This window comes from Sabethes cyaneus, chromosome 2 (genome assembly GCF_943734655.1).
Source record: "Sabethes cyaneus chromosome 2, idSabCyanKW18_F2, whole genome shotgun sequence".
NCBI lineage: Eukaryota > Metazoa > Arthropoda > Insecta > Diptera > Culicidae > Sabethes > Sabethes cyaneus.
This window is the reverse complement of record NC_071354.1, coordinates 113,271,866-113,292,421: the sequence shown is the minus strand read 5'-3', so window position 1 is coordinate 113,292,421 and position 20,556 is coordinate 113,271,866. Positions and strand designations below refer to the sequence as shown.

The following is a 20,556-nucleotide window of genomic DNA, read 5'->3' as shown; positions in this document are numbered from 1 at the left end:
TAAAAGCGGACCCAAAAGCGTTCTGGAGCTACGTTAAGGATCGCCAAACTACAAAAGGGATACCGGAAAACATGCGTTATCACGGAATAGATGCGGCCACCCTACAGGAGTCCGTGAATATGTTCTCGACTTTCTTTCAAAGTGTGTCAAGTAATAACTCACCACCTTTATCTGAAGCGTACTTGAACAGTATTCCGCATTACGATGTAAATATGCTTCGAATGAATTTTTCGCCCCACGATGTCCTGCTTAAGCTGCAATCCATCGATGGATCAAAAGGACCCGGTCCCGATGAGTTGCCACCGTTCTTCGTGAAAAGTTGTGCCAGTGCTCTCGCGTACCCTGTCAGTATTCTGTTCAACCGTTCTATCACAGAGAGGTATTTTCCAACCATTTGGAAATCTGCCTCAATCACACCGATTCACAAATCTGGTTCTCTTAACGAGGTGGAGAACTATCGTGGGATTTCAATTCTTAGCTGTCTACCTAAAGTATTCGAAAGTATGGTGCACGATGAACTCTATCAATCTGTTAAATCGATAATTGCTACAGATCAGCACGGTTTTATGAAAAAACGCTCGACCACAACAAACTTACTAAGCTACGTTTCGACTCTAGTGGACAAAATGGAAAAACGACAACAAATTGACGCTGTGTATGTCGATTTCGCCAAAGCTTTTGACAAGGTCCCACACGTTCTAGCGGTCGAGAAGTTTAAAAGAATAGGGTTACCAGAATGGATAACTCAGTGGATCCTGTCTTATCTTACGGGTCGCAGCTCAACTGTGAAGGTTTGTGGTGTCTGCTCTACCTCATTCCAAATTCAGTCCGGTGTACCTCAGGGCAGCGTCCTGGGACCATTGCTATTCGTTTTATTTATCAACGATCTATGTTGGAAATTAAAGTCTCCAAAATTATTATACGCTGACGACCTCAAATTTTACCGAGTGATCACGACGTTGACAGATTGTTGCGCACTCCAAACGGATATCAACACACTCATGGATTGGTGCAGTTTGAACGGTATGGAAGCAAACGTGAATAAATGCTGCATAATATCATTTACCAGGCTACGTGCATCAATTGTGTTTGATTACATCATGGCAGCTACCAGTTTGGAACGAAAGACAACTGTGAAGGATTTGGGAATTCTGATTGATAGCAAACTAAGATTCGTAGAACATATCTCTGCTGTTACGGCTAAGGCATACGCAATGTTGGGGTTCCTGAAAAGAAATACGAAGTTTTTTGCAGATATCTACAGCTTGAAGACCCTGTACTGCTCGCTCGTGCGGAGTGCTCTAGAGTATGGTGTGCAAGTATGGACACCATATCATGTAGTTCACATCAACCGAATCGAACGTGTGCAAAGGCAGTTCATTCGATACGCTCTTTGGAATCTTGGCTGGAGGGATAGGACAAACCTACCACCGTATGAAAGTCGCTGTATGCTTATCGGCCTACCAACGTTGTCAAGTAGGCGAGTATTCCTTCAACGCATGATTATTTTCGACGTTATAGCAGGCAACATCGACTGTGCGGATATATTGAGCAAACTACGCTTCAACACGCCATCACGGGTGATGCGCCAAACTGACTTTTTTCGGCAATTGCCTCATCGCACTGCTTACGGAATGAATAACCCGCTGGAAGTTTGCTGCAGTCATTTCAATGAAATTTACCATCTATTCGACTTTGGTTCGTCAAAAAGTGTATTTAGGCTAAGAATTAGTAGTATTTAGTTAGTTAGATAAATTTTATGTCTGTGCGATGTTTTTCTTTATGTCGAAGATAAATTAAATTAAATTAAATTAAAAATTTGTGAAAAGGTAAATCGTGAGTTTTCCATCGACTATATTAAATATTTCTTTGCTTTCCCGCGAAAACCCCAGGATAAGCGTGCCGACCCTGAGGCTTGTTTCAGGGAGTCTCAGCAACGCTCGCGGCTGAAGCTAAACCAGTAACTTACAATATTGATATCAATCGATTGGCAATTTTTTTAAAAATCCATTACAACACAGTTTATTACATGCTTCCTTAAAAGACGTGTAATAATTAAGAAAATATTAGACGAACATTCAATATTATTCATTCATTCATTCATTCAACATTCATTCATTATTCATTCAATATTTTCATATTTTGCCTCCCCACGTCAATGCTTCTCAAGCACAGATGACAGAAATATATACGAGATGAGCTATGGTTTAAGCTCCCTTTGATTGTATTTAGTTTACGCCCTACAATAGAATCCGCTTGAAAATTATTGGGTTTCAGCTGTTGCTGCTTCTCCGGAATAAGGCATCGAAGACATCCAAAGTCACCGAGCGAGACGCCAACAAACCGAAAAAGCCATCGACTCGTCCGCCAGCGAACGATATGGTTTTCGCTGCTATCAATATCCTGTATAATCCACATTCGTGAAAAAGGTTTTGAAATTAGGTAGCTGTCGAAAAACTGATCAAAATAAAGAGAGCAGGCGCTTCCGATTCGTTCAAGGTTGATAAAACGGACGATAACAAATTAACTTTGCTAACTGCTGCAAAGGCGGCTCCGATTAAAGCTGTACTACTGGAGTAAGTATGCGGCTGCCCCCAAACAAAAATCTACTAAGCCAATGAAAACCGCAGCGAAGGCACCGAAAGCCTCAAAGCCAAAAGAAGTTGTTCCAGCGGAGAAGGTGGCCCGAAAAAAGCTGCTGCCCAGATGTAAATTTCCTTGATTTGCATTACTAGTATCTGGTAGAAAACAATAAGTTCTTTTAGGAACTACTGAATGAGTATACGAAGCAGTTAAATTGATTTTTCTCACATTTTTCCTCATTTTAAAATGAACATGACAAAATGGAAGTTTATCAAGTATGCACGTACGAGCCCGCCAGTAATGTTTAAACTGTATTACATGGCAAAATCCTCTGAAAAGCAAACTGCGCCACTTCTAGTTTGAGACTAAGCGTTTAGGGAGAAAATCGAATTGCATCTTCATTTATATATTTGGCCCTAAAAAGGGCTAATTGTTGGATAGTTACAGAAACATGACCAGATACATTTACTATGCGTATTTGTACTTTAGTGACTGTTTCGGTACGTTCCGAGACGGTGCGCGCATTGCAAACTCACCCGGCAGCCAGCCACACTCACTATAACTTGATATTATGCTTGACTGAGCGGTAGTCATCAAACGAAACAAAATATCGTAGCTCTCCTAGCGGCGTGGCTTCTTCTTCTTCCTATCGCTTTTTGCGGCCTTTCCACTGGTTGTCCGTGCCTGACATGAAGACGATGCTTGATCTACAGAAACAGGAAGCTTCAAACAAAGTACGGTTTCATACTGTCACGCGTTATTTTCTTCTCTGCCATTCCTTTTTCTACGTAGATCAGCCTTTGTTACAAATTGCTGCCGTTTGCTCTGATAAATAAATAACGGTAATCCGAGGAACCGCATCATTTTCGCATGGGCATCGGTACCGAGAATAACGATTTTATCTCCCTCACTGGACGCGGCAAAAGTGGTAATACGCAGCAACAGGCGATTTTTGTTTGGTGTGGAGTGGGGATCACGCCGAACGCGTTGGAACCGGATCACCGATCTATTTAGCTGTTATAATAGAATATTTGGTTGCGGAAGCGGAAGAGCTTGAACTGGTGGGAAATACTCTGTACGGTAACCATTGTCATTGTTGCCATGGGAGGTGTTCTTTCAAACATTCAAGCCATTCTGCCGTCAAAGGAGATCGCAATTAAGGCCCGGATTTTCAACTACTTATCAATTGTTCAAGTTTCGTTAAGTGTGCGTTTACTGCTACTACTTTCGAAGCCAATTATTTCGTGATTTTCTCTAAGTTGAATCGCTTAAATCGTTTTGCTAACGCGTTCTTAGCAATTTGCATTTGTTTCTTAAATCGAACATTGTGGAGTTTTGGTGAACCGTCTGTTCGTTACCGCTACCGAAGAAGTTTTATTTTGCGGCTTCATTGTTTCGCCGAGTGCTAAGTGATATCTACCGCCTTTGTTTTGTTTGCGACGTAAACATTCGTTAAGTTTCGCAGCCGCTTGCCGATCAAAACAAAACAAAATGGATAAGAAATTGTGCCGGGAATGCAACCTGGAAATTAATGATCTCGAGCCCATCTGCTGCGGATTGTGTGATAATTGTTATCATATAAATCAACAATGCTGTGGTATAAACAGCCGCCTGTGTAAGGAATTCTTTGTACAAGGCAAAATAATATTCATTTGCCCTACGTGCAGAGTCATGCTTAACGGTCGCTCTATTTGTGCTTATGTCGAAGATTTACAGAAAAATCAAACAATCCAATCGCAAAATCTCAACGATCTGCCTGAACAAGTTCAAAAGCTGGCAGATGTCGTTGATGGATTGAGTAAGAAAATCGACAGTTTGCCCTATATACCGAGGAATGATAGTGCCCCTCCCGGTACTCCTGCGATCATACTACGCCTGTTTGGCCAAAAAGTGCAAAACGTCGCCGTACCGACCGCGTGCCTATCAACATTGAATCAGACCGTGGTCCAAACAATATTGATCTGAGCGATCTGTCGGTGCCATCAATTGTTTCTGTAGCGCCGCAGCAACGCTTTTGGCTATATTTGTCCGGACTGAACCCACAGCTTACCGACAGTGATATACAAAAAATTATTTCACGTTGCCTGCATACGACTTATCCTGTTGTTGCTGTACGACTCGTGCGTAAAGGAATACATCTAATTACTCTTACGTATCATACAAAATCGGCTTGGATCCAAATTTTAAAAATGCAGCTTTAGATCCAGCTTCTTGGCCAACCGGCATATTATTCCGGCAATTCGTCGATGTACCAAAAAACTAGATGCTACTTCTCATGATTCTACCATTGGATGTCACTACCCGTTTTCTTCGTGTGATTTTTCTGTTGCTGCTACTCTGGACCCGGGACACCCTTTAACCGCTTATGGTTATAGGAGAATTTGCCCTTTATAAAACCCGCTTCAACTCCTGCGTGGAGCACAAATTTGCTTCGTCGTCTAAAGCGCGTGCGCAATAAATACCAACGTAAGCATCGTCGGTGGCGTACTAATCAAACTAAACAAGATTTTAAACGGGCTAGTGAAGATTATAGGCGGCTAAATGCAAGCCTTTACAAGTCGTACGTCTTACGCATTCAAACAGACCTACGCAGAAACCCGAAAAAGTTTTGGACATTTGTAAATTCGAAACGAAAATTCCTTCTGATGTTTACCTTGACGATACCGAATCATCTACTGAATCTGATTCGTGTGAACTATTTGCTTCGTTCTTCTCGTCTGTTTTCGCCTGCGATCCTGGACCAACGAGGGCTACTGATTGTGGTGCGTCGCTGGTCCCAGCCGATTTCGTCGACTTCGATGTCTTTGAGTTTACCCCGGATATGATTACTGCTGCCGCAAAAAAATTAAAAACATCGTACTGTGCTGGGCCTGATGGAATTCCTGCCGTTGTATCTTGCTGTTGCGCTGAAGCTTTAGCTATGCCGCTTTGTTGTATATTTGACAAATCATTTGCACAGGGGAAATTTCCTAAGATTTGGAAGCATTCCTTTACGTTTCCGGTCTTTAAGAATGGGGACCGCCGAAGTGTCAGAAATTACCATGGCATTACCAATTTGCCCGCTGCCTCCAAATTGTTCGAAATAATTGTGAGTGGCGCCTTAATTCAACGTACTCAACACTACATTTCTTCGGACCAACACGGTTTTATGACTGGCCGCTCCGTGACAACAAATCTCCTAGACTTCACCTCTAACTGCATTGCCGTAATGGAACGTAAGCTACAAGTGGATGTGATATATACCGATTTAAAAGCCGCCTTCGACCGCATAAATCACCGCATACTGCTGTAACAATATACCTTGTTACATGTGTTTATGTACGTGACACATTCCGCGGGCCGGTATACCAACCAGACATTTTATAAAAGTTGCTTTTAGTATTGTTGAATATTTTTTCATGATTGGGCAATGTTTGAACCTTTCAAAACTGCCATGACTGATATTCTAGCATTTTCGGAAGTTATTTAAAACGTGTATCGAAAATAATTAAAATTTACAAGAAATAAATGATTTTTCGTGATATTTTTAAAAATACTGCTACAGTGCGCCAAAACATTTCATAATATCATTTGTTTTCGACCAACTTACAAAGGAATATATGCTGAATCCATTCCAAAAATAGTTTGGATGTAATTTTGCAGTTATTTTGTATTTCAAGTGGATGAAATAGGGCCATTTTTTTGCGTTGTAACGTCACGAAAAAGGTGTACTTTTTAGCTTTCGAAGAAAAGTACAAATTCGAACAATCTAATAATCCGTATTCTCTTTGTACTCAAAAATACCTTTAAAACGGTGCCTAAAGAATGATGATAAGTTAAGTAGAACCTAAGTTACAACTGATTGAAGCTCGCGTTGTAACGTCACGGCGGGCAGCCGGACGGATTCAAAACAAGTGAGACATAAGTAATAGCATCGAAACCGTAAGACATAGCATTATAGTTGCTTCAGAAAAGTTTCTTCATTTAAAAAGCACTTTCTAGTGGTGAAAAAATATTCGGACATTAGGGTGTCCTCAAGCAGATACAAAAAATATTTTCTCTATTTTAATTCAGAAATGATTGCTGCCTACAGAAAATTTGTAAAAAAACTAATTTCAAGAAACTTCGTTGAATACTGAAGATTTATATTTCTTACATGAAAAAAGTTATAGAGCAAAACTCTTAGGGACACCCTAAAAAAAATTTTTTTCGATCTAGTTCTTCAATAACGCTTCGTACGCCTTTTAGATGTTCTAAGAAATTGGTAATCGAGTTAAATTGCACATTTTCGTCGAAGATAGTAGAAATCTATCTTTTTTCCTTAAGGAGCCATCCCTTGTTTCTTTTATTTATACATGTTCACCTACGGTTGCCTTCATATTTTTTTTTAGATTTTCCACAGTCGTCTATCCTAAGTTGTACATGGTGGAATACAACATAAATTAACTCAAAAACAAAAAAAACAAATGAGATTACCTGCTCATAGCTGCTCTCCCCCGAGATACACCCTCTTAAAGAGTACATATAAAAATAAAAAAGCCAGTGATAGTTTCTAAAGGGAAAAAGATAGTGCTCTACTATTTTCGACAAAAATGTGCAATTTAATTAGATTACCAATTTCTTAGAACATTTGTAAGCCATACGAAGGGTTATTAAAGAGCTAGATCGAAAATTTTTTTTTTAAGAGTGTCCCTAAGAGTTTGGCTCTATAACTTTTTTTATGTAAGAAATATCAATCTTAAGCATTCAACAAAGTTTCTTAAAATTAGTTTTTCTACAAATTTTCTGTAGACAGCAACCATTTCTGACTTAAAATAGAGAAAATATTTTTTGTATCTGCTTGAGGACACCCTAATGTCCGAATATTTTTTCACCACTAGAAAGTGCTTTTTAAATGAAGAAACTTTTCTGAAGCAACTATTATGCTATGTCTTAAGGTTTCGTTGCTATTACTTATGTCTCACTTTCTTAGCATCCCTCCCACAGCGCGACGTAATTTGTGAACAACCCCACAATTACGTAGGCGAAATAGTGAAAGACAAATTAACAACACATTTTTGGATTATCCCTCATGTACAGAGGGCAGCAACAGCGATAATTAACGAATATTAAATGAACAGATTTTTCGTGACGTTACAACGGAGCTACGACCCTCTCTGTGCAAAGCAGAGCGTTGTAACGTCACGAAAAGTAAAAGCTGTTTAAAAATTAACTTCACTAACTATCGGAATTCTGAAAACGGCAAGTTGTTCAGTATTCATCTCTTATCAAATCATAGAAGAAAATCTTTAGATAAAATTTGAAAGAGAGTAGAATTTTCATGTTTTTTAACAGAAGAACCAAAAGACGTATTTCTGGCGCGTTGTAACGTCACGCTACATATTTGCTTTCCAAAACAATCTGGGCAAAGCAAATGCTATTAATTTGTCCACTTTTAATAGGAAATTTTATGCTCTTTCCAAATATATAATAATATTGGGGGGTTTCTCAACGATTTTCCCAGCTAAAACATAAATACTGTGCAAAGAAAAGTCAAAACGTTGTAACGTCACGGCGGAATGTGTCACGTTGAAATTTAGGTGCAAGTTCGAGTTAGCAAATGATAAGTTAGAAAATTTTCGAATGAAACGTTGTGTGGGCACGACTTGCATCGTTGCATATAAGATAAAGCGACACCTAGCGAGGAATAGTAAAACGTTACATAAGACAGAATACACAGTGTTACTGAATGGTATAAATTGAGGCGGATTTTTGCCACGTTGTACCGACGTTATGACATCATTCGGGAAACTTCCAGAAATCTATACCTATAAAGAAGGATTTCTGTCTGTCTGTCTGTCTGTCTGTCTGTCTGTCTGTCTGTCTGTATTTTGTTCCTTATAGAATCGAAAACTACTGAACCAATCGGCGTGAAAATTTGCATGTAGAGGTTTTTGGGGCCAGGGAAGGTTTTAGTGATGGTTAGAGACCCCTCCCCCCACTAAGAGGGGGGGCTCCCATACAAATGAAACACAAATTTCTGCATAACTCGAGAACTAATCAAGCAAATAGAACCAAATTTGGCATGTGGGTGTTTTCGGTAACAAGAATTTATTCTAGGGTAATTTGAGACCCCTCCCCTCTTTATAAGGGGAATTTTAACTCCTCTCCCCTTTAAGAGGGGGGGGCTTCCATACAAATTTCCTCATAACTCGAGAACTAATCAAGCAAATGGAACCAAATTTGGCATGTGTGTGTTTTTGGAGACCAAAATTTTTTCTATGATGAATTGGGACCCCTCCCCACTTTAGGAGGGGGGGCTCCTATACTAGCAAAATACAAATTTCCTCATAACTCGAGAACTAATCAAGCAAATGGAACCAAATTTGGCATGTGAAGGTTTTCGAAGGCAAGAATATTTTCTATGATGAATTGGGACCCCTCCCTACTTTAGGAGGGGGGGCTCATATACAAGCGAAATACAAATTTCCTCATAACTCGAGAACTAATCAAGCAAATGGAACCAAATTTGGCATGTGAAGGTTTTCGAAGGCAAGAATATTTTCTATGATGAATTAGGCCCCTCCCCACTTTAAGAGGGGGGGCTCCTGTACAAATGAAATACAAATTTCCTCATAACTCGAGAACTAATCAAGCAAATGGAACCAAATTTGGCATGTGTGTGTTTTTGGAGACCAAAATTTTTTCTATGACGAATTGGGACCCCTCCCCACTTTAGGAGGGGGGGCTCCTATACAAACGAAATACAAATTTCCTCATAACTCGAGAACTAATCAAGCAAAGAGAACCAAATTTGGCATGTGTGTGTTTTTGGAGACCAAAATTTTTTCTATGACGAATTGGGACCCCTCCCTACTTTAGGAGGGGGGGCTCCTATACAAGCGAAATACAAATTTCCTCATAACTCGAGAACTAATCAAGCAAATGGAACCAAATTTGGCATGTGAAGGTTTTCGAAGACAAGAATATTTTTTATGATGAATTGGGACACCTCCCCACTTTAGGAGGGGGAAGCTCCTATATAAGCTAAATATAAATTTCCTCATAACTCGAGAACTAATCAAGCAAATGGAACAAACTTTGGCATGTAGGTGTTTTTGGAGGCAAGATTTTTTTCTATGATGAATTAGGACCTCTCCTCACTTTAGTAGGGGGGGCTCCTATACAAATGAAATACAAATTTCCTCATAACTCGAGAACTAATCAAGCAGATAGAACCAAATTTGGCATGTGGGTGTTTTCGGTGACAAGAATTTATTCTATGGTAAATTGAGACCCCTCCCTCTTTATAAGGGGAATTATAACTCCTCTCCCCTTTAAGAGGGGGGGTTTCCATACAAATTTCCTCATAACTCGAGAACTAATCAAGCAAATGGAACCAACTTTGGCATGTGAAGGTTTTCGAGGGCAAGAAAATTTTCTACGGTGAATTAGGACCCCTCCCCACTCTAAGAGGGGGGGCTCCTGTACAAATGAAATACAAATTTCCTCCTAACTCGAGAACTAATCAAGCAAATAGAACAACATTTGGCATGTGGGTGTTTTTTTTGGTGACAAGAATTTATTCTATGGTGAATTGAGACCCCTCCCCTCTTTATAAGAGGAATTATAACTCCTCTCCCCTTTAAGAGGGGGGACTTCCATACAAATTTCCTCATAACTCGAGAACTAATCAAGCAAATGCAACCAAATTTGGCATGTGAAGGTTTTCGAGAGCAAGAAAATTTTCTATGGTGAATTAGGACCCCTCCCCACTTTAAGAGGAGGGGCTCCTGTACAAATGAAATACAAATTTCCTCATAACTCGAGAACTAATCAACCGAATTGAACCAAATTTGGCATGTGTGTGTTTTTGGAGACAATTTTTTTTTCAATGATGAATTGGGACCCCTCCCCACTTTAGGAGGGGGGGTCCTATACAAACGAAATACAAATTTCCTCATAACTCGAGAACTAATCCAGCAAATGGAACCAAATTTGGCGTGTAGGTGTTTTTGGAGGCAAGAATTTTTTCTGTGATGAATTAGGACCTCTTTCCACATTAGGAAGGGGGGCTCCCATACAAATGAAATACAAATTTCCCCATAACTCGAGAACTAATCAAGCAAATAGAACCAAATTCGGCATGTGGAGGTTTTTGGAGGCAAAAATATTTTCTACGATGAATTAGGATCCTTCCACACTTCAAGAGGGGGGGCTTCTACACAAATGAAATACAAATTTCCTCATAATTCGAGAACTAATCAAGCAAATGGAACCATATTTGGCATGTGGGTGTTTTTGGAGGCAACCATTTTTCCCATGATGAATTAGGACTTCTTACCTTTTTAGGAGGGGGGGGGGGGCTCCCATTCAAACGAAATACAAATTTGCTCCTAACTTTAGAACTAATCAAGCAAATGGAACCAAATTTGGCATGTGAGAGTTTTAGATGGCAGAATTTTTTTTCTGTGGTGTATTACGACCCCTTTCCCTTTTAAGAGGGTGGGCTCCCATACAAATAAAATTCAAATTTCCTTATAATTTGAGTACTAATCAAGCAAATGGAACCAAATTTAGTATGTAGGAGATTTTTGAGTCTTGAATTTATTTTATGATAGTTAGAGACCTCTCACCCCTGTGGTAGGGGGATATGGACTCTCATACAAATAAAACAGAAATTTTTGCGAAACTCAAAAACTAATCCAACTCGAGAAATTCGAGACTCTTCCATAAAACATTAATCAATAACAAGACCACAAAAACTATCTATAGTAACACTAGATCATTCAGGACGAGCCGGTCGCGAGTGTTGCCGGTGACCCGCCGTCGGAAGCGCCGCCCACTGGGGGGCTTGCAAAACTCGAGAAGTGACAAAGATCATCCGAGATTCATGATTTATGTACAACACAGGTTAATTTGTGGCAATACGAAGTTTGTCGGGTCAGCTAGTTTCCTATATAACTGATTGAGTAGTAGGTGGCGGGAGCAAGTAAATAGAAAACGACCAATCAGAGCACAGCACGCTAACACCTTTCGATCGCTTGTGAGGTGGAAAGCGTGATCGACTCGTTCACTTTGGTGGAGACCGTACTCGAGTTAAGTTAAACTTTATCGAGCAGTGTGAATCATTTAATTTGAATAAGTTAATTTCATATGTAAGTTGATACGCGAGTGAATATTTAATTCGAAATTATATTGTGAGTGTTTGAAATATTTAGGACCAAGATGTATTTTACCTAGTTTTTTAACTTTGCAGTACGCGTTCGGAAAAACTATTTAGTTAAAGCTTTATAAATTATTTTGAAATTTGTGCTGATTCAGGTAAGGATAAAAGTTGTCGAAGAAAGTGAAAACCAACTAATGTGAGCACGTTGAATAGGTTCACCCACCAATTCAACGTGGGTGCAAGTCTAGGCAGAAACTCGAGGGTGGATTGTGGTCGTGCTGTCTGGCAAGCCGCTGGTTCTCCACCGACAGTGTTCCGGGGGAAACTAACAAAAGGCATTTTGGTTAGTGCGATTAGAAAAAAATTGACCCTGTTCGATTAACGTAACGATTGTGCGCCTCCATTAGAGTGTTAAAGGTAAACGTGGTGCTGATTTGGTCTCGCGCTCCCCAAACGATTTTCGCAGTATTTTGGTCAGACTTTGTGGTTTGGATTTCGTTACACCCGCCCGGCGGTAAGAGTCTTTGGCCGGACATCGACGTGCTCTAGTGGCCTTCTCTGGCTTAGGGAAGTGGCGCTTAAGTCACTAGAGTGTAGTAAACTGCCACGGAGTTCCGAATACGAACGATTGAGTCGGAAGGAACGAAAGGTGAAGTTACACTGCTTGACAAAATCTTGCGACTGGGTGCCTCGCAACAATTTGTCACATGGCTACACTCGTATTTGTGTGATAGGGTTCTGCAAGTGAAACTTGGGTCTAAAAAGATTATTTATCGCTAGGATGATGGATGATAACTAGCAAAGCATTAACAAACAGTTGAATTAAGTTCCGAAGACGTGTCGATTTCTGTATGATCATTTCCAGCTCAAAACGCTAAAAAAAGTCATTTTTACTCGACTATTTTTGATTGGAATTGGAATTTGAATGTGACAATAGTTTCTTTCTAAACCTAATATTTCACGAGCAGCATTTCAAAAGGTCCAATGTGCAAATGGGAGATTCTCATTGCATCTCGTCTCTTAGGCTTATTACGGCGGCATAAATGCACCTGAATGCGTCTATTTTGCATGAAACGGTTACTGGTGTTATTGGAAAGCTTATCCTTTAGAATAATTGGGTTGAAATGTATTTATACCGCCGTAATAAGCATATGAGAGGAAACGCAAAGAGAATCTCTCATTTGCACATTGGACCTTTTGACATGTTGGTCGAGATTTCCATGTTTATCTGTAAGTAAAAAATAAAAAGGTTTGATAAAACGGATCTTTTTTAAAAATGGGGGTACTACCACTAATCGTATCAATCGGCACCAAATTTAAGATTTTTCCTTTCTGACCTAAAATGAACTATCTGACAAAATTTGGTCAAATTCGATTACACGGTTATCGGATACTTTGCATGTGTTGACTCTAATAGATAATTTTTAGATTTCACATCTGAATAACTTGAGAACGGCTGGGCCTAAGAAACAGTTTATATATGAATTTAGTTCAAAGTGATACCGCAGAGGTGGCATAAACCGCAGCGCAGACCAAAAGACACACATTCTTAAACAACACAACACTCGCCATGCAGTGTGTGTTCGCCCACAAATTCCCTTCAGTGTCTCTTTTGCTAAACACGCTCTTTCGTGTTTTACGCACCAAGAAAAGGCAGTCGCAAACGCAGAGTGATAAATTTGCTGCGTGCTTTACCACACCAAGAGCGGCTGGATTGTACACCCTGCGCTGGGTCAATTGAAGCGGTGTGATTGAAAAAAACATTTTTACTGTTGCGTCGCCTGATCCGTACTAACTTAACATAGACCATATTAGTTGTTCAGTGCAGCGTGTATTTTCTCTTTTAAAAGGGCAGAAAGAAAGTAAAATAGTCAAGTGGAATAGTGGTATAACGCTGTAAAAATGAGCCTAAAACCACGGGGTCAAATAACCCCTTCACGGTACGTTTAGTGTAAAGTTGAACCAATCAATACTTCGGCAATTTTACGGTTCCAAATTTGGTTTTATAGGTATTATTTCTATATAAGCATGGCATGTTCCAAATCATTAAAAGCAGTGCATCCGTTCAATATTACATTTCGCTCATGAGAATGTATTCGATGCATTGTTATTGAAACTGGAAGTCAATGAGTATCTATGTTTCTGTGAAATTATAGTTCCTTTGAACAAGTTAAACTGATTTTAATATTTCCGATGCTTAGTTTAACTTTGAACTTAATTTCATTGCTTTAGAGCTGAGATTCAAAATCCTAAATTCCTGAGAGCTCTCCGATTACTTAATTTTTAAAGCATTCTACATACGGCGCGTAAATATGCGCTGTTAGTTTTATTTTATTTCGTGTTTCGTGGGAAATGGTAAATGGGACTCAAAACCTATGTAATCATCTTCCTGGCACTAAATAGCAAATAACGTTGAAGTGTTTACCGCCGAATATACATATGAGTTGTTACGGCGTTTAAAATATAGCAACTATACCTGCTAAACCATAAATGTTACAAATATTTTATAGCAATGAATTATGTTCAAACCTCCCAGTTGGTCTCGAGGTATGATGCTGGCCCAATAACAATAACACAGTCGTGGTATGTTCGAGTCTCGGCTGGGAGAGGTAGTCAGTAGGATCTTAGTAACTTTGCCCTGCATTTATCCTGAACTGTAACAGCTGGCTGCGGAGTCTGTCGTATAAAAACAGAAGGTCAAGTTTCGATAACGGAATGTAGCACCTAGGCTTTGCTTTGTTTTACTTTGAATTATGTTCAAACCAGGCAGGTTTTTAATTTTTAATTTTCGAGCTTATGAGATGATGAAAAATAAAAATCAGTGTGTAACAATAAACAGTAGATAATGAAAATAAATGTTTGTTATCTTAGAGAAATCAATTAAAATTGAATTGCGTATGGTCAACGATATCATTATTGGCTTTTAGAAATAGTATTTGCTGTAACGGCGTTGTTCTTAGTGTTGTCCTGAATTTAGATAAAATTTGACCCAACCCGTTGAAGGATCGCTCTACGGAAACCTGAGTGCACGGCAACTGTAGAACTGTAAGAGCAAGCACCGAAAGATCCAAATCCTTTCTTTTTTGTTTTTCCCACCATTCAATCACATCACAGTCTAATGGCAGTGATTCTTCTAATGGAAGACGTCTGAGTTTTTTCTCCATATCGTCAGCAGGCTTAGACTGTCTGCAGGCCGATAAAAGTTTTTGGACACGTTGAAGTGGTACGCTTTTGGAAGTTGAAGGTTCTGATTGATCTGTTGTTCTCTGCTTCCCGTTTATATCTTGGATGGCCTTCCATGTTGCTAATAGATGTGCCTAATATAAAGATCATAAATAATCAGTATATTCTAAATAAAATAGTATTATCAACTTGTATATGGAAAGTTAAGATTTCTTAAAGATTAAGTGAACTTTTCGACTAAAACAATGGTATAATGGTAATAAATACCATTGTTTTAGTCGAAAAGTTCACATTGAAATGAATTCTTTAAAGTACTCTTTTTCTGTAAGGACAATATACGACTTTTCGGTTATCGCTTACGTAGAATTAGGATTTTTTTTAAAAAAATTCTGCTTACGACAACAGATAAAGATATTACAGAAGCCATAACTATTTATTTGTTTTATAGATTGCATTCAAAAGTTAATATTTTAAATTAAAGTTTCAGTTCTCAATTGAGTTAAATTGTGCTAAAATAGTTCTTATGATCATAATTAAGTGTTGGTACATTTATCTAAAACTAGCTGGTTGAAAGCAGATGACATTACTTACGATAGCCTCCTCTTTTTGCTCTAGTGTCAAGACAGGCGGGTAGAATTCGTTCAATCGAGGATCCACGTACAGGGCAGCGTAAAAGGCAGGATTATCAAACCACATTGATTGTCGTTTCAGCAAGGCTTCCAATAACTGTTTCGCAAGGGTATCTTTAAGATCTTGTAATTCTAAACAGCACTCTTTCCAGTATAGATAAAATGTTCCGCAGGTTAGTGCTTCTTCCTGAATCCTTTTTGTCAAAACGAAAAGTGGTTTGGCTGCTGCAACAAATTGGTCCACTTGTTTCCAATAGTTAGCATTATATAGCTTTTGCAAATTCTGTGCCAATAAATTGTGTATGGTTTCTTGCTGTTGATGAAGACAATCTACCATCAAATATGACGATCCCCATCTGGTTTCTCCGTCAAAAAACGGTAACCTTTTTGTTTTATCAAGTTTGAACGAATTAACATACGGTTGTGCTCTCAAAGTTTTTACCAGTTGTCTCGTCTTAATGAGAAATTTAGACAATGACTCCTTCTTCTTCTTCCTCCTTCTTCCGTTGAACTGTGTGCGCTGCACACCTGACTCCTACCAGTTTCGCTCCTTCAACGACAGGCAAATCATCGTAACTTGGTTCAAGCAGCTTAAAATCGTCTTTCCAAAACAACTCCGGACTCGATATATCTGCATCACCATTTTCTCTGCATGAAAATAGTATAGGTATATGAAATATTCACATAAAAAAATACATACAACATACAAGAACTGATACCCTAATCATTGAAAGCACCATTATGATGAAAATATTTTCATTAATATCGCAAAGAAATGTGCAGGTTGTTGAAATTAATTTTCCTGTTTCCAACGCCCATTCAAAATCAAAAGAGAAATGTAGATTCATTCTCAGCCTTGAATATTTTTTCTAGATAAATCTTGAATTAGCTTTGAATACTATTTCTGTAAAATCTTTTGACGAATATCTTCATCAATATATTAAAGCAAGATAACGTCGTAGAGATTCCCTACTAGAAATCAGCCGAAAAGTAGGATTATTTTGCTAAATATATTAATTATCGTTATATTTTCGTCTCAGAATAACCGAAAATAAATACATAAAAAAATATTTGGAACATAATTTTATCGTGTATTCTATATCACTTTATCACTAAAAAAATAGGAATTGATGAGATATTTTTTTTCCATAATTTGCCCGGATTTCTATATGAAGTTTGGAAGCATGACGTAAAAAAACTTCTCCAGCATATATTTTTTTTGGGTTGCTGAGAAAATTTGCTCAAAATTTTTGGTTTTAATGTACTAATAAGTGATCGTTAACAAGTTTCTGGGTGAATCTTCTTGGAAAACATAAGACCACATTATCAAGGTATTGTTAAATATTGTTTTTGTTTATAAGTCTACTAGCTGAATACCCGATCTTTCTCGGGACCTCTTTGTGTCTCTTTTACTTGGACATTTGTTATTGTAATAAAATTTCCCATTATGCAAGAAACAAAACACGTTTTGCCTTTGTGATAGTATATAACAAAGGTTTAGGAATTGGTCGAAAAACACGAAGTTGATCCGAGGCCCGGAGGGCCCAGTCACATATGCCAATCGATAGAGCTCGACGAACTGAGCAATGTGTGTGTGTGTGTGTGTGTGTGTGTGTGTGTGTGTGTGTGTGTGTGTGTGTGTGTGTGTGTGTGTGTGTGTGTGTGTGTGTGTGTGTGTGTGTGTGTGTGTGTGTGTGTGTGTGTGTGTGTGTGTGTGTGTGTGTGTGCAGCTCACTTTCTCACTTTCGCCTGTTTCTCGAAGGTGGCTGAACCGATTTGACAGCCTTTACTTTTGTTTGAAAGATATTGCCTAGTAGGGTTTTTTTTCTACAAAATACAACTGCGTGAGTAACCGAAGGTTAATAAAAATTGATGAAATTTATTCAAGAAAACTTTATTGAATCAAACAGAATGGCATTACAAGAAATTATGCACAGTTCAAAAACCTATAAACTAGACCTTTACTACGCAATGTATATGTTAAAGAGTAATATTTCCTCCTACAACTTACTTTTACTTGCACTTACTCAAATTAGTCACAACTTTCTTATACTTACTCAGCAATTTCATGAAAAAAGGATCTATCAAAATTTATAAGTGCTCCTATTTTGTTCAAATTTTGTAAACTTATTCAATTTAAAAAAAAATATATGTAAAACGCACTACGCAACGTTAACGTAGATGAAGGTCGTATAAAAAAGGTTCCTTTCACCACTAGGTGGATTAAATCGGGTTTCTTCATTTGAATGTGTCTATTCCCTTTGTCAGTTCCCCTCATGTTGTCCCCCAGCTACTTGTAAATCTGTCTTCTCGGTAATCCATATAAACGGACACAAAGCCTTTTTTACGTTTTTTTAACATCCCTCTTGTTAATGACCATCCTATTCCCCTTATAGAAACCCAGCCACTTGTACAACTGCTATCGTTCCAAATGCAAGAGAAACGCAGGCCCTTTTACTTATTTATTTTATTTTTTTTAAATTATTTTCAATAAGATACTAATGAAAAACCTACAAGATATACAGCCCTAACGGTTGTACGAAAGGGTGACATAGGATTATATCAGATCATCAAATCAAAGACTAATGTAAACTGAATTTCTGGCATATGTATATTTATAAGAATCTATGAGTGCCATTGTTTAAGTGAATGTTTAAAAGAGAAGAGCACCAAATTCAGATTCAATTCTTCATTGAATGTAATGGTGGGTTTGAAATACGTGGCCGGGGGTTCATAAGTACAACGCCAGCAACCATTGAGACATAGAGATTTCTTTTAAAAATCACTTGTGTGCATCATAAAGGTTGAAATGGTAATGAATGGCCAAGTTCTGTTTTATTTGTATGAGAGTCCTTATACTCCTATCACAGGGGTGAGGGGTCTCAAACCATCATAAAATAAATAAATTCATGTCTCCAAAAAGCCCTACATGCCAAATTTGGTTCCATTCGCTTGATTAGTTCTCGAGTTTTGAGGAAATTTGTGTTTCATTTGTATAGAAGCCCTCCCCCCTGTTACGCCCTTCTTAAAGTTGCTCTCTTACCCCCCGTTAAATTGCTGGTCATTTTATCTATCCAACGACATATAAATTGTTTAGTTTCGTTCAGTAGTTTAGTGGTTATTAGCATTTGAAATCTTTCATTCAAACGTTACACTTCTATTTTCGTTTTCGCAAAGTGCTACCCAGTCCCAGTCAGACTTCATTTTCAGTTTTTTGCTCAGTAGATGCTCATTTGACTATAGCGCCTCAACGAAACAGAATTCGAAAAAGTGGTGCGAAGGGCAATTTTATAGCTAATTAATATCTATATCGCGTTGAAGAAAGTAGAGTTCTACCTTTAGTATTTACGGCGCTATGGGGTTGCTACCCCGTTGGTAGCAAAAAGAGCGCTCATTTGGCTACCAACGGGGTAACAATCGCATAACATCGTAAATACAAAAGATAAAACTATACTATCTTCAACAATAATATAGATAATAATTAGCTATACAATTGCCCTTTACACTACTTTTTCGAATTCTGATTAGTTGAGGTGCTGTAGTCAAATGAGCATCTACTGAGCAAAAAACCGAGAATGAAGCCTGGTCCCAGTATAGTAAACAAAGACGTAGTCCTACGTCAAAAGAGATTATAAAGTAAGTAAATAAGTGCATAATGTATGAGAAGTGTTTTCTGTTGGACAAACATAGCGAAATAAACTTTCTTCCGCGTACATTAAGCACTTTACATCTAATGAAAAGTTGTTCTTCAGTTAGTAAAACTACTTACTGGCCGGGAACGTCGATTTCAACTTCATCCGCGGATTCAAACGGATCAATTTCGGTATCCGATGCTTCATCGCTTTCGTCCTCTTCGGCCGGCACTACGTCTTCTATTTCTTGGCGATCTCGGGTAAGCGCGGTAGCCTTTAGCATGTTTTTGCCATTGTCCGTGGTGATGCTGTAAATTTGCGTGAGCTCCAGGGAAAATATACTAAGGGTTTTCAAAATCTCCTCCATTATATTTTGTGCCGTGTTCCTTTCTACGGTTTCACATATCGCCAGCGTACGAACAACAATTCTTCCGTTTTTCATGAATTGTGCGTTGAGCCCCAGAATGCTTCTGCCCTTTCTAGAAGCAATATCGGCCTTTATGCAGATCATTTTTTCTTTCATTTCGGATGAAATGAATTTTATGATCTTCGAAGCAGTAATTTCTACGTAGGTCAATGTACTATGTCGGTTAGTATTATTTAGTTTTAAACCATTTTCAATCGGGTAGAGAACATTGTGTACACATTTTCTACCAAAAAAATTCAATGGGGTGTTACAAACTGTAACCCACTGTACAAGTGATTTTATATAATCGTTACGGTCAATTTGGATAGTGATTTTTGTTTTCTTCTTTATAATATCACTTTGAATGGAATCGTTAATGAAATTTTCACTCGAGATCAATCCTAGCTCGTTCGCCTTTTCAGGATGCTTGATTACAATGTGCCGTTTTAAGTTGTAATTGGTTTCGCATTTAAAAGCTTTACCTGCATCACCGCATAAATTGCAATATACGGCATTTTTTTCAATACCATCCTCGCTTACCCATTTTTTCCTTTTATACAAACTAGCCAAATCGATATCAGGCGACCGTTTCTCTGACATTTCTACCCGATAACGTAAAACGCTTGTTCCTAGATGCAAAAGTAAAACAAACTAACAAACCGCGCAGAGTGTTTCAAATGGCAGCACTCGGTGTTGTTTACATGATCTCTCTCTGCGCGATATTCCCTGGGCGCTGTCATCCGCTCTCACTCTGTTTGCGCTCTTACTCTGCATGTCTATTTGCTGTTCATGTGTGTTGTCGAAATGCGCTTTGCGGCAAGGACTAAAATAAGAACATAGAGCGCAAAGTGTGAGTATTCGACAGCCCTGCTGACACGTATATAATTTGACTCTGACAGTTTTATGAAATTTACAAATTCAAATACAAAACAAAAATAATATTTGTGCTGGAAATGCCCATATTATGAAAATAGAATTATAGATATTGTGAAAATA

The 20,556-nt window shown here is 38.5% G+C and overlaps 1 protein-coding gene across 1 annotated transcript; it reads right to left on the bottom strand.

The window, feature by feature from the left end:
- Window positions 1-14,586: 14,586 nt before the first annotated feature.
- Window positions 14,587-20,160, bottom strand: LOC128735882 (uncharacterized). The gene is given in 4 exon segments (XM_053830366.1): window positions 14,587-15,027; window positions 15,485-16,013; window positions 16,015-16,170; window positions 19,292-20,160. Coding segments are annotated over 4 exon segments (1,995 nt in total).
- Between the last annotated feature and the right edge of the window lie 396 nt (window positions 20,161-20,556).